This window comes from Penicillium verrucosum (genome assembly GCF_028828655.1).
Source record: "Penicillium verrucosum strain IBT 35672 chromosome Unknown utg000001l_segment0_segment0, whole genome shotgun sequence".
NCBI lineage: Eukaryota > Fungi > Ascomycota > Eurotiomycetes > Eurotiales > Aspergillaceae > Penicillium > Penicillium verrucosum.
The window spans coordinates 11,117,352-11,129,025 of NW_026643210.1; the positions used below are offsets into that span (position 1 = coordinate 11,117,352).

General features: G+C 45.2%; 4 protein-coding genes across 4 annotated transcripts; 2 read left to right on the forward strand and 2 right to left on the reverse strand.

Annotated features, from left to right (window-relative positions):
* Positions 1-481: 481 nt before the first annotated feature.
* N7516_004074 (aegerolysin family protein) lies at positions 482-943 on the reverse strand (the record flags this gene model as incomplete). The annotated part of the gene is made up of 2 exons (XM_057216794.1): positions 482-794; positions 843-943. 2 exons carry the CDS (start codon positions 941-943, stop codon positions 482-484), a joined length of 414 nt encoding a protein of 137 aa, XP_057078677.1.
* A 2,473-nt stretch (positions 944-3,416) lies between these two features.
* Positions 3,417-4,359, reverse strand: N7516_004075 (uncharacterized protein; the record flags this gene model as incomplete). The annotated part of the gene is made up of 2 exons (XM_057216795.1): positions 4,289-4,359; positions 3,417-4,220 (listed from the first exon to the last, which is right to left on the reverse strand). Exons 1-2 carry the CDS (start codon positions 4,337-4,339, stop codon positions 3,417-3,419), a joined length of 855 nt encoding a protein of 284 aa, XP_057078678.1. The 5' UTR covers positions 4,340-4,359.
* A 1,630-nt stretch (positions 4,360-5,989) lies between these two features.
* On the forward strand, positions 5,990-7,309 carry N7516_004076 (PQ-loop repeat-containing protein; the record flags this gene model as incomplete). Its single annotated transcript, XM_057216796.1, has 1 exon — positions 5,990-7,309. One exon carries the CDS (start codon positions 5,990-5,992, stop codon positions 7,307-7,309), a length of 1,320 nt encoding a protein of 439 aa, XP_057078679.1.
* Positions 7,310-8,188: 879 nt separating this feature from the next.
* N7516_004077 (uncharacterized protein) lies at positions 8,189-9,175 on the forward strand (the record flags this gene model as incomplete). Its single annotated transcript, XM_057216797.1, is given in 3 exon segments — positions 8,189-8,232; positions 8,478-8,800; positions 8,814-9,175. The coding sequence occupies 3 exon segments, from the start codon at positions 8,189-8,191 to the stop codon at positions 9,173-9,175; spliced, it is 729 nt and encodes a 242-aa protein (XP_057078680.1).
* Positions 9,176-11,674: the final 2,499 nt, after the last annotated feature.

The following is an 11,674-nucleotide window of genomic DNA, read 5'->3' on the forward strand; positions in this document are numbered from 1 at the left end:
AGTCTTCCAACTACTCATTATCAATCTCACATTGCACCGTTTCGACGTGCACCACGTAGTCCTTTCTCATAACAGTTGTCCATGGATATTAGCATATTACGTACACAATGCCAGAAGAGGACCCGGAGCCATATACCTGATTCCTTGGCGATCAGACGTTGCTCGTGTTCGGCATCAATAACGTCACCTCAGAAAACGCCGTGTGGTTCGATGGGTACTCTCTGAAATTGCTTCGCTACTTCCATGAAATACATAAGTAGCTTCAGGATTAATACTGGAAAGGAGGTGCCCAGGTGGAATGAAAGAATTGACACTAATTTTCCAAGTTTTCCATTGTTTTTGGTATTTTTGGGCTTGTTTACGGTAATTGATAATACATCCAACTTTCCCCGCCAAATATTCCCACTTATGCTCCACGGACCGCAACGCTTTTCGCTCTTCAACACCCAAGTAGGGAGTTGATGCAGCCTGTGGAGCGCAACTATCTCTTCTTTTCCATAACATCGACAAAGACATGTCCCAGGGGACCGGTCTCAGAACTCCATCCTCCATGCTGGATGGTGTACTTGTCACTCTTGTCCAACACCTCAACCAAGTTGGTGTATTCCCCACCACGATTCTCCCAGTGGAGCTCGCAAATCTTGTCATTGTCATGAAATAAGTCCAGACGGCCTTCGCTACCGCGACGGCTGCTAGCGCCGATCTCACCAACGCCATCGGGGGAGATCTTGATCTCGTCGATCTCCTCTTCAGTGAGCGACTTGCGGCGGTCGTTGGGGTCGGCGAACTCGCCGCTGCCGGGTGTTAGTAGAAGCATTGTAAATTCCTGGGATTATAAATACCCTTCAATGACAGTGTTCTGCACTAGGATCTCGCCATCTTTGATGTGGTCCCGAATGTGGAATGAGACCCATTGAGAATTGTACTTGTCCATATTGTCCATATTGGAAATCTATGAAGTAGTTGTGATAATTGATGAATGTAGAAGTGAGACTCTTGAACTTCAGAAATGCCAACTCTTTTATGTGTGTAGATGTAGGTATATATATATATATATATACTACCCCAGAATGCGGGGAATGTGGTGATGTAATTCATTTGACACACGTCGACAGGTTGTCCACGAATGGTACGACCGCTGATCCCATTGTCCAATAGCCTACCCGAACCAAAGAACCCTTCCTTGTCTTTGCGGGGGTTACGTGCCTATCAATCCCCGTCTTATTGCATCACTTTGAGACCGCGTGATACGTAGTGTGGAGTGGCATGATAATTGGGCAATGGACCGCATGACAATGAACCTACTTGACTGAGAGGGGTCGTACCACCTGGTCATTCAATAGCTCCCCAGACAATAAGTACGTCAAGATAACAAGACTGTAACATAATAAGAGAGATGGGACCACAGGCTTTGACAAGTGTACAAAATCAACTGAAATGAAACACGTTACTTTGAGGACATTAATTTGAGGTAGATCACATATAAAGCGATTAATACGTGCCACGAAGACCGCCTTTCTCCATTTCCCAAAATAGACAAAGAAAGCACTCACAGAAGAATGGCCGCCAGTAACTTCAAACCCTCCAATACAGCAAAATTGTCTTAACATCACTTCGTTATGTATACTTGTGCTTCGAGTGTGTTCATTATCGCGTTGTGATACTACAAGTATACCAAAACGCCTGAGCTGACACTTTCTGCCCGTCTTACTCATGGCTGGCGGTTTTGGCAATAGGACTATAAGATAGTCCATCTTTAGCATTGAAGCTCAATGGACGTGATATTTGAGTGAAAGTGCCTAGCTTTGATATCGAGCCGGTCGTTCAAGCATCCTGGAGTTATATTATCAATTCCCGCACCAATCGAGAATATCAATGTCTGATATTTAGGGACAATATGTAGTTATATAGTCACTTCCCCGGTCAGTTGTCAGTTTATAACCACGTCCGTCCATCTTGGTGAAAGTCCTAATGGATCTAGTATTGGTGCCACTAATTTGTGACATTCTTCGTCTACGTATTGGAACATATTGTTATTATATCGCTCTACAGGAGCACTATATTTCCAACATTAATCTATGAGGTGAAAGGCCTCATCCAGTGATGGGCACACCATCGCTCTGTTAATACTGAACCGTTTTCCAGGTCAAAACTGGTTTGTTCTACCCAGCAGATGCTAACGCATGTATAGGTTTCTATGTCTATGCATGTTCTGAAATTAGTCCGGTGAATCACTGGACTAGTAAATTGATGGATGCCAAGTATAAATCCGGGGTAGATCAGGCAGGGGATAGCGGGAACGGTGAGGCTCTTCTACAGTTACCGATGAGTATACTACCAATTTCCTTTAGATAATAAAACTATTAATGGACGTTATTTCAGCGAAAAAAAAACGTCATGAGGCTGATAGGGCCATTTGGTAAAATAATATGGGGGCCAAGGGGGCCAGGGGCAGTGTTGATTGCGATAGGAACACAGCTATGCTCCAAGTTATAATCCCCTCTCCCACACTCATTCATCTTTCAACCAAATCCACTGTTTATTCCCTTTATTCTTAATCTTTTAAATATGCCTATCCATCTTCCTACGAAATTTGACGACGAATATTGGACAACATCAAAATGGCTGCGAGTGGCATGTATAGCCGCCAGCTCCCCTTCACCCCTCTACTTGGTGATCGTGGGAGCATCGTGGGGGTTTTTTATGACTGTGGTAATGACCTCTTTTCGAACTAGCGAGAATTTTTGAGCAGCTAATATTATCTAGAATTTCATTCCATTGGTTTGGGCTTCAATTCATCTTGTCCTGCTCCGCAGAGAAATCATTTTTCATCCACTGTTCAACGCCGCTCTTGACCTTCTTTCAATGGCAGTCTATCTCCGCATTGTAGTCTTTTTGGGTCCCGGATTGGGCGAATATATCTATAAGAGTATCACGGGTCCTTTTATGCTGGCAGCTATGTACGGTCGCAACATTTCTCCTGATTTGATTATGTCTCTGACCACTGATTATATGCAGATACTGTTTTGGCGTATCATGTCTCCGCGAAGTAATGCGGTACCGGCGATCTGTGCGCGGTTATATACAGGACGGTACTATTCTTGTGTAGTCAAGCGAGGCGACAAATGGCTCGATGGCTCGGTGGGAACTATAATCATGGGATTATTGCTGTTGAGGTCGATTTGCGAATTCATTTCTTAAGATGCTTGATTGGAGATGTTACATATATCATAATACTACGGTTGCTCAAAGTAGTATAAATTATTAAAATAAATGTAAAGTTTAAGATGGAGTCTTATGTCTAGCACCAAGAGAAATATAATTGTCAACGGTAGTTCAAAACCACCGGGAAGAAATACAAATAGCCACCAACAAGTTTTGCTCTCACATGTATCTTGATAAGCTTAAAGAGTCACTTAGATCTGCAGAGCAGCGACGACGATGGCGCCGAGAACAACTGTAATACCGGAGACGGTGGAACGTCCAGCAGCATTGAAAGGAACAGAGCTGGGAGTAGCAGTGACCCAGACACCGGTGGAAGAACCAGCGGCAGTGGTAGGAGTAACACGGTGCAGGGAAGAAGTCTTAACGCCAGCGGAAGTAGCAGCGGCGCAGACCGAGGTAGCAGCACAGACAGTCTGGGTGCGAGTAACAGTCACGGTGATAGCAGAGGAAGCCCTAGCGGAGGAGGAGCGTCCAGCAGCAACACCAGAAGGACGAGGGCTGGCAGAAGAGACAGGGGAGACACCAACAGCAGACGAAGGAGCACTGGTGACAGCAGGGGCGATCCAGGGAGCAGTGGTGGAAGCCACCAAAGTGGGAATGGAAGATTCAACCACAGAGGTAGCAGCAGGGATGGTGGAAGCCGCGGAGGAGGACGAGATGGATCCATCCTGACAATCAGCCTCGCCCAGAACAGCCAGACACAGGTTGATAGGAATGTTGATCAGGCCACCATTGGAGTCAGAGCTCTGCTTGCAGTGGACCTCGCCGAGGACAGCGAGGCAGACGTTGATCGGAACGTTGATCAAGGACTCGCTGTCGCTGCTGGAGGAAGTGGCCTGGTCACACTTGGCCTGGCCAAGAGTAGCCACACAGGCGTTAACGGGGACGTTGATGAGGCCGTTAGTGGTGCTCTGCTGCTTGCACTCGGCATCTCCAAGGATGCCAGCACAGAGGCCGACGGGCAGGCTGATCAAGCTCTCGGTTGCCTGGACACCCTATGAACATACATAGATGATTAGCTTCATACCCAATTTCAATCCGAAATAGTGGAGGTTCCACTTACGGAGCAAGAGGCGGCAAGGGCCACAAGGGAAGTGATGATAGATTGCTTCATATTGTCGGAATAAATGTAGAAATTATACTTTAAGTATTAAGAGAAAGTAGCGTGATTGATATTGATAAAAGAATGGACGCTGATAACAGCAAAAAAAAAAGAGTGGACGCGAGAGAACTCACAAAGAGTGTAGCAGCTTGAGCAGATGAAGGTATAATAAAAGGAAGATAATCCAGAGGTGGGCAAAGGGCCTTATACATGCTGGAATACTAGCCATAGCACGCTCATTCCCAGTTAGGAGGGAAAGTGTCGATCTGCACGCCAAAAACATTGGCAAGCAAAAAATGGTCTTCGACCAAGTCCAGATCTGGTCATTGGTTTTCTGGCAGGTCTTTCATTGGCGTGCCCCTGTTATATGGGGCGTGGACGAGCTGCCGTGTATAAGGCTAACCTGTAACTAATCTCATAACAACATGCCCTAACCTGATAATACCCCGACGATCAAACTCTATATGCACTAGCTCCATTATAGTTCCTTTTCCGAGCCGCTAGCTGCTGTTTGCATTTCTTTGATCTTTCGCTTGCACTTGACTCAACTAGTATCACATTAGTTATGCTTTGACTCTACGTAGTGGGAGGAGGGGGAGACAGACCTAGAATGCGAAGTACCGGCGGTAGCTAGACTTATAAGCAGCCTTCAAAAGACCTTGAGAGAAATGTTCCAAGGTAGGATATTCACATATTTTGCTCCAGGACGAGAGATAGTCTCTCTTTTATAACTTGGAAGACGAAATGACATATCACAAGCCCATGTCAATATGTTGTAAGCAAAAATGAGCACCTGAAAAGGAAAAGGCAAGTTCAATAAAAATCCATATAACATAGTTACAATATATAGTTAGCTAGTTATAACTATATAACATTGTAGAAGGACAAGTGTAGAGTCAGTTGATCCGCTTGCCTATTAGCATCCCGCTGCGCTACATTTATTACCTTAAGATATTCTAACTACTATGTACAAAGTACTCCGTAGCACCGAGAAAATAGGTCATCTCAGGAGCTTTCAGACCTTTGTTGTCACCATAAAGTGATTGATAAGACGAAAACAGACCTTGAGCTCAAGCACTAGTACCCCTAGAGTTGTCCGCGAGGATTGTAGCTACTAACACTAAGCGTCAATATATCCATTTATGGGGGCAATGTAAAATCTTGGACGAGTCTGGGTAGTACATACCTAGGGATATAGATATAAAACATTTGACTAATTAATCACTTATAACTAACTAGTTAGCCATTATGACCTCCATCGTACAGCATAATGCTTGTATTGCCTAAATGCAGCACCCTGCATTTCCAACCCCGGTGAAGCCCTGATACGCCCCATTTATGCTTATCGCATGAGTCCATGAGTCATCCGATCTGCCCCGATAAACTCGATAAGGCGATTCAGCTCTTGTGACACTTCCGAATGACCCCCAGGGCTGTTCTCTCCAGTTCTTGCTTTTGTACACATACTTATTGCTTTCTCTTTCCAGGTTTATTCGCTCTATGAACTCTTTTAGACTTAGAGTATACATCCTTCCTTATCTCGTTTACCTCGGATTCGTTTATCGCCCTTGCCCCATACTTTGATGCCCCACGGTCCTACGCGCACAACCAAGGCTTGTATCAAGCCACTATATCGATCAAAGATACTCCTATACATAGACCATGTCTCTTCCGTTGTTACAGAACCTCCTTTTTGGGACTCTTCCTGATCACTGTGAACCGACCTCCCCCTTCCTGACCGCCATCTCCTCACATCTCCACATCTGCATCCCCACTCCCCTCGCCGCAGTCTCCTCCGTTCTTGGGACCCTCAGCATAGTCTCATGGCTCTTCGCACAACTACCTCAGATTTATAAAAACTTCCAAGTGCAATCGACCTCGGGCTTATCGATATTTTTCCTGGTAATCTGGTGTCTTGGTGATGCGAGCAACCTCGTTGGGGCGCTATACACCCGGCAGGCAGGGTGGCAGGTCGTGATCGCCAGTTATTACGTTCTCGTTGATATCACTCTGGTATTCCAGTTCTTCTGGTACACACATTACAAAGCTGGCCAAAATGATTCGTTCAACAGCCCATCACACTCGCATGACTCGGCTCCTAGAGACATCATTCAAGGCGTGCCTCCTCCAGGCGACTCAGGCCATCAGACCCCGGCTGCCGTTAACACGGATAGCAAGCGCTCCGAGGCTAAGGATGTGAGTTTCCACGCCGGATCAGTCCTTAACTCAACCCGTGGGCAAGCAGCCTCATACTCAAACGAGAAGCTGAGCTCCTCGCGTCGATCCGTGAGGATGGGCAACAGCGCACAGAGCCCGCCATTCGCACTGCCTCGGACGATGCTCATGGCATCACTCCTCTGTGCCGTACTTGCCAACGCCGCCCCCACCGATAAGCCTCATCCACCCATTTCCGAGGCACCGCGAGAGGCCATCTTCGAGATCATCGGCCGCGTCTTCTCCTGGATGTCAACAATCCTGTATCTCGGCTCGCGCCCTCCACAGCTATACAAGAACTACCAACGCAAGAGCACCGAAGGCCTCTCCCCACTACTCTTCATGGCCGCATTCTGTGGGAACCTATTCTACTCCAGCTCGTTGCTTACAAACCCGAACGCTTGGTTTGATTTCTCCCCATACGGCGGCGGCGGCTGGGCCGATGGCCATGGAAATGACCGATTGGAATGGATCGGGCGCGCTACCCCGTTCTTTCTGGGTGCCTTCGGTGTATTAGGACTGGACGGGTTCATGGGCGTTCAGTTTCTTATGTATGGCGATGGTCCAGAGAATGAAGACGACGAGAGTTTCATCAGCGGTAATGGGGATGACCCAAAGCACGGTCGCGGTCGCTGGAGACATGTTCACGGCTGGATGCGCGGCTGGATCCCCTCTTCTTCACCTCGGAGGGAATCACGGGAATCTTCAGTCCCACAAGAGGGACAAGCCCTGTTAGGCACAGAACGCGGCCAATACGGCACTGTTTGATCGGCGTCTTTCTTATTCTGCTTTTGTTTCTTGCCCACGTCTCTCGCGTAGGGTAGGTATGATATATATGATGTGATGAACTTCAGAGTTTTATTTTTGTCTTCTAGCATTTCTTTTGTCTTTCGGGTGCATTGTGTGTCATTAGGTACATCGAGCGTTTGCCTTCATTCGCTCTCTACCCTACTTGTTCTGTTTTCTGGGCGTTTTGAGACTAGATGGCATACATGGGGACAAACAGGCTGTCATCAAGGTTCGGTTGATAGCTTTTGATTCTAAGATCTTGCATTTCGCTGTCCTTTTTTTTTCTTTTGCAACGCATTGTATGTAAAATTCTCGGCATGTCTTGTATTTCTCGTTTCTGATGGGCCATAGCGCACATTTCCAGGAATAGACCAAGCTATTGAAAGACTCATGCTAGTCTAGGAAACGCAAAGTGTAGTGCCGCTCGGAAAGGGCATTAAAACATGGCTAGACAGTCCAAGCCCCTGCTCGCACTACTCAATTTCCTGTTTGAGGGAGTAATGTGGCTTCTAGCGATAGGGACATATCAAGCCCTAAGCAGAAGAAGAACAACCTCCAATCTCCCCATTCTAAGCGCTCGTTTAATGTGTACCTGATCCTCAACCAAGTTCTCAGAACCACAACCCGAGAGCGGAGCCGAAGAGGGAGTTATTTGAGCAGGCGTGGTGATATTGAGTGCACCGGCTGGGAGAACGTGGGCAAGCCACATCAAATGGCTTGGGACCATCATTTTTATATAGAATCTAGCGAGTTTAGTCGAATGGACGGATGAGTAAACACCACGAAAACGTAAATTTACATGAGCAAATGAAATAACCAAATGAGGATATCGTGGCTTTTCTCCCGGAGTCTCTCTACATGGCAATCTACCCCAAGACTCCCAAGGCTCCTAGTGTTGGAAAGTGAGATGTGATTAAAACCTTTGTTGCCATGACATGTGGCGTTAAGCTGGTAATTTGAAGCAAGGATTGTCTCGTTTAAGACAAAGAAATTGGTTTCTGCATTAATGTACCTGGCCTAATTTAGGGATGTGGCTTTTGAGAGTATTGATAGAAGACCATCACCAAGCAATGGACAGCTTTTAGCTCCGAAGTCGACATGTTCATTCTAATTGATTGCCCTGATATGGCGATATCTGGCACAACAGTGGATGTGAACAACATCTCGTCCGAGAAGAACTGTGGTTCATCCACGTCAACCAGCGTCTCGGTCCCTATCAAGACGCCATCGTCATCTCAACCACCGTCTGCCCTGCTGAAGACGCAATCACCACTGCCGAGGAATCCAGCCCTACCGGCCCATCTGGAAATGGCAAAGGCCATAACTCTGGAAACGGCAACGAGTGTACAATCTCAACAACCCTCTCAACTAGAACCGTAACCGTAACCGTAACCCAGTACCCGGCAACAGTGACCGACTGCCCAGCCCGTGACCAGACGATACATATCACGACAGAGACTGTTGTTGCCGGTACCACCAACAGCACCCGGTGCAGTGCACAACATCATCTGTTCCCGCACAGGTGATCGACCGTTATTGTTGGCACACACACCTCCACTGCGTATTCTGCTATCACCATCTCTCCAACCTGCCCAGCATCACACGCACACGCATCAACCCTGCTACACCTTCAAGGTTCATCGGCATCTACTCAGCCACGGCCAAGGTTTCCCCGTCACAGCCTCCTCTCCTACTACTGCAGGTGCAGGCACAAGTTCGGGCTCTACCACCGAAAACAACAACTCAGCAAGTGTATCAACTGTATTCAACAGTGCTTCGTCCTTCACTGTCTCCAGCTTCCTGTCTGCTCTTGGTGTTATTGCCGCTATTGCGCTTTTCCTCTGAGTGCTGCATATCTCTTTCTCTATATATTTTTGATATGAATTATAATGGATCCTAGTATTTTGTCGAGCATCGAGTCTAAATAATATAATTTGTCTAGTAAAACTTCTATGTTTGCCTTCACGTATAAGCTCGATTGAGTCTTCAAGATCCCATTCAATAGCAGTCTTGTTGTTTTGTTTTACAACACGTTTGAAATATTTGAAGGTTAATGACATTCCTCTGCTTATGTTGAAGGCTTTTATAACTATGCGCCTTGTCTAATTGGTAATCAGTTGCCCTTCAATATTCTCTTCATGGGCACTTGCCATTTAGAGGCAGTGTATCGAACCCTCCAACTTGTGAATTATATTTTTTTTTATCCAGACATGACCTGGACACCTGACGTAAAAACACAAATGCTCAGCTGGGGGTAGCATACTAGGATACCAATCACATTAGCAGACCGGCGAACTATACTTCAGCTATATAAAATATCAGTATATGCAATAATAACCCGAAACAGAAATGACAAGAAACAAGAGATGATAGACCACGATTATGACAAATGATATAACGTTCCCGAGGTCATTAAGCCATTAATCTTGTACAACAAACATATGTACTTGTGTCCTCTTATTTGCCTCCCCCGCCCTCAGAAAATAAGGAGGGGTGTTTTGCCGCCGGATTCTCCGAATTTTCCCTTGGTTTACGGGGGTTGAGGGGGAAAATTATGTTGTATTTGAATCATATAGTGCAGCTAGGAAATATGGAGATGTTTTTTGTTTCAGGGAAAAAGCCGCCGAATGTAGCCGGTCGGGCATCATTGGTCCTACTATCCGGTTTTGTGCTTTTTATTTTTTGTATTCTGTATTCTGTAGGCTTAGCTTTTAGTGTATTTATTATCTATATTGGCTATAACCATTGAATCCGGAGTGCAAGGTATGTAGGCAGGTACTATATGTACATTTAGGTCGTGGTACCTTGGAAGAATCGGTAGAACTACATCGAAAATGGAGCATGGCAGGGCACGAGGTCCGAGTATTATTAGTACGCATGGTCTTCGGTGCCTGTTGTATTTAAGTATTTTAAGTATTTAAAGATTAATAATGTCTTTCGAGACCCCTCTCAGAGAAATAAGTTTAATATATATATGCGGGACTTTTTTTTTTTTTTTTTCTTTTTTGGTAGATGTATGCGCCTTTTAAGCAGATAGGCACATAAATATAGAAGGGCTGTCAGCTCAGATATATATCTGTCAAAACACTTGTCTTTGCCTCCAAGAGCAAGTACATGGACGGAGGGAGCACTTTATGTACAGCTGGCTATGCATCAATCACGACGCTACTCCGTATTAGGATGCAGGCTGCAGGGATCAACACACAGGTCCTTGAGGGTGGAGTTGTCTACGGTGAGTCAGAGCCCCGGTGCCTCCCTAGGTGGCCAGTTAAACTGTCTCTGACATGTCAGAGAGACTAGAGAAAAGAGGTAGGGAGAATGCTAGATGGAGTGCTTGTCAGATGCATGATCTCGGTTGCCCTTGCTTGGTTGTACGGGGTAATGGGTGTGTGTGATTGCATATCTAGTGTGATTGCATATTGAGGGATAGTAGAGAGAAAATGACCCGACGACAGCTGTAAGGATGTTTGGTTTGTTGGTTAGTGCCTATTTTGTATATACTCCATAGTCTGTTCATGGGGAGTGGGTATGGAAAAGCCCGGATGAACATTTCCGTATGTAGCACTACGTAGGGGGGTTTTGTAGACTGAGCAACGGAGGGAATGCGACATTCGATGTTTACAGGGTTTTCTTTTTTTATATACAACATAGATATAAAGATGGTGGTCATTTAATATAGGACATATAGGACATATAGGACATTTATTTACTACATGTATTTACTATTCACTAAATATTTAGTTAACTATTCACTAGTTAACTACTCCGTAGTTATTCAATCTTTTTAAAAACGTAACCTTCGAATTGAAATATAACTGAGCTTACTAAGATATTAGGTGGAGCAGCCTTTTTTTTTAGTTTCTTAGTTTCTTAGGTTTTTTTTTTTTTTTCCAAAGCTCAATACCAATATACAATACCAGTGAGAACCAGAGTGAGAACCAGTGACACGGGGGTTGCATCACCGGGTTTGCCTTCAGGGTCTAGGGCCCTTTTTCTTTACTACTATCGACAATCTTACACTGCAATTACAGTACAATTACACTACTTATAGTACAATATCTGCACGTTCCAAACTCTCAGGGAAATACCGGGTAGAATTTTATAGTGAAAAAAGAAAGAAAAAAAATTAAATAAGGTGAGATTCAAGGAAGTCCAATAAGAACTAAATATAATACCAAATTCACATCCAATCACTATTTCTATATTGTAGGAGCCTACTAATTTATTCGATACATAGCACTAGATAGTAACTAGAGACAATGTGCGAAACACTTTTTTTCTTTAAATTTAGAATTTCCAATATGTGGGCCGAGTGACTCCTTCCGTGTATACCAAATACATGTA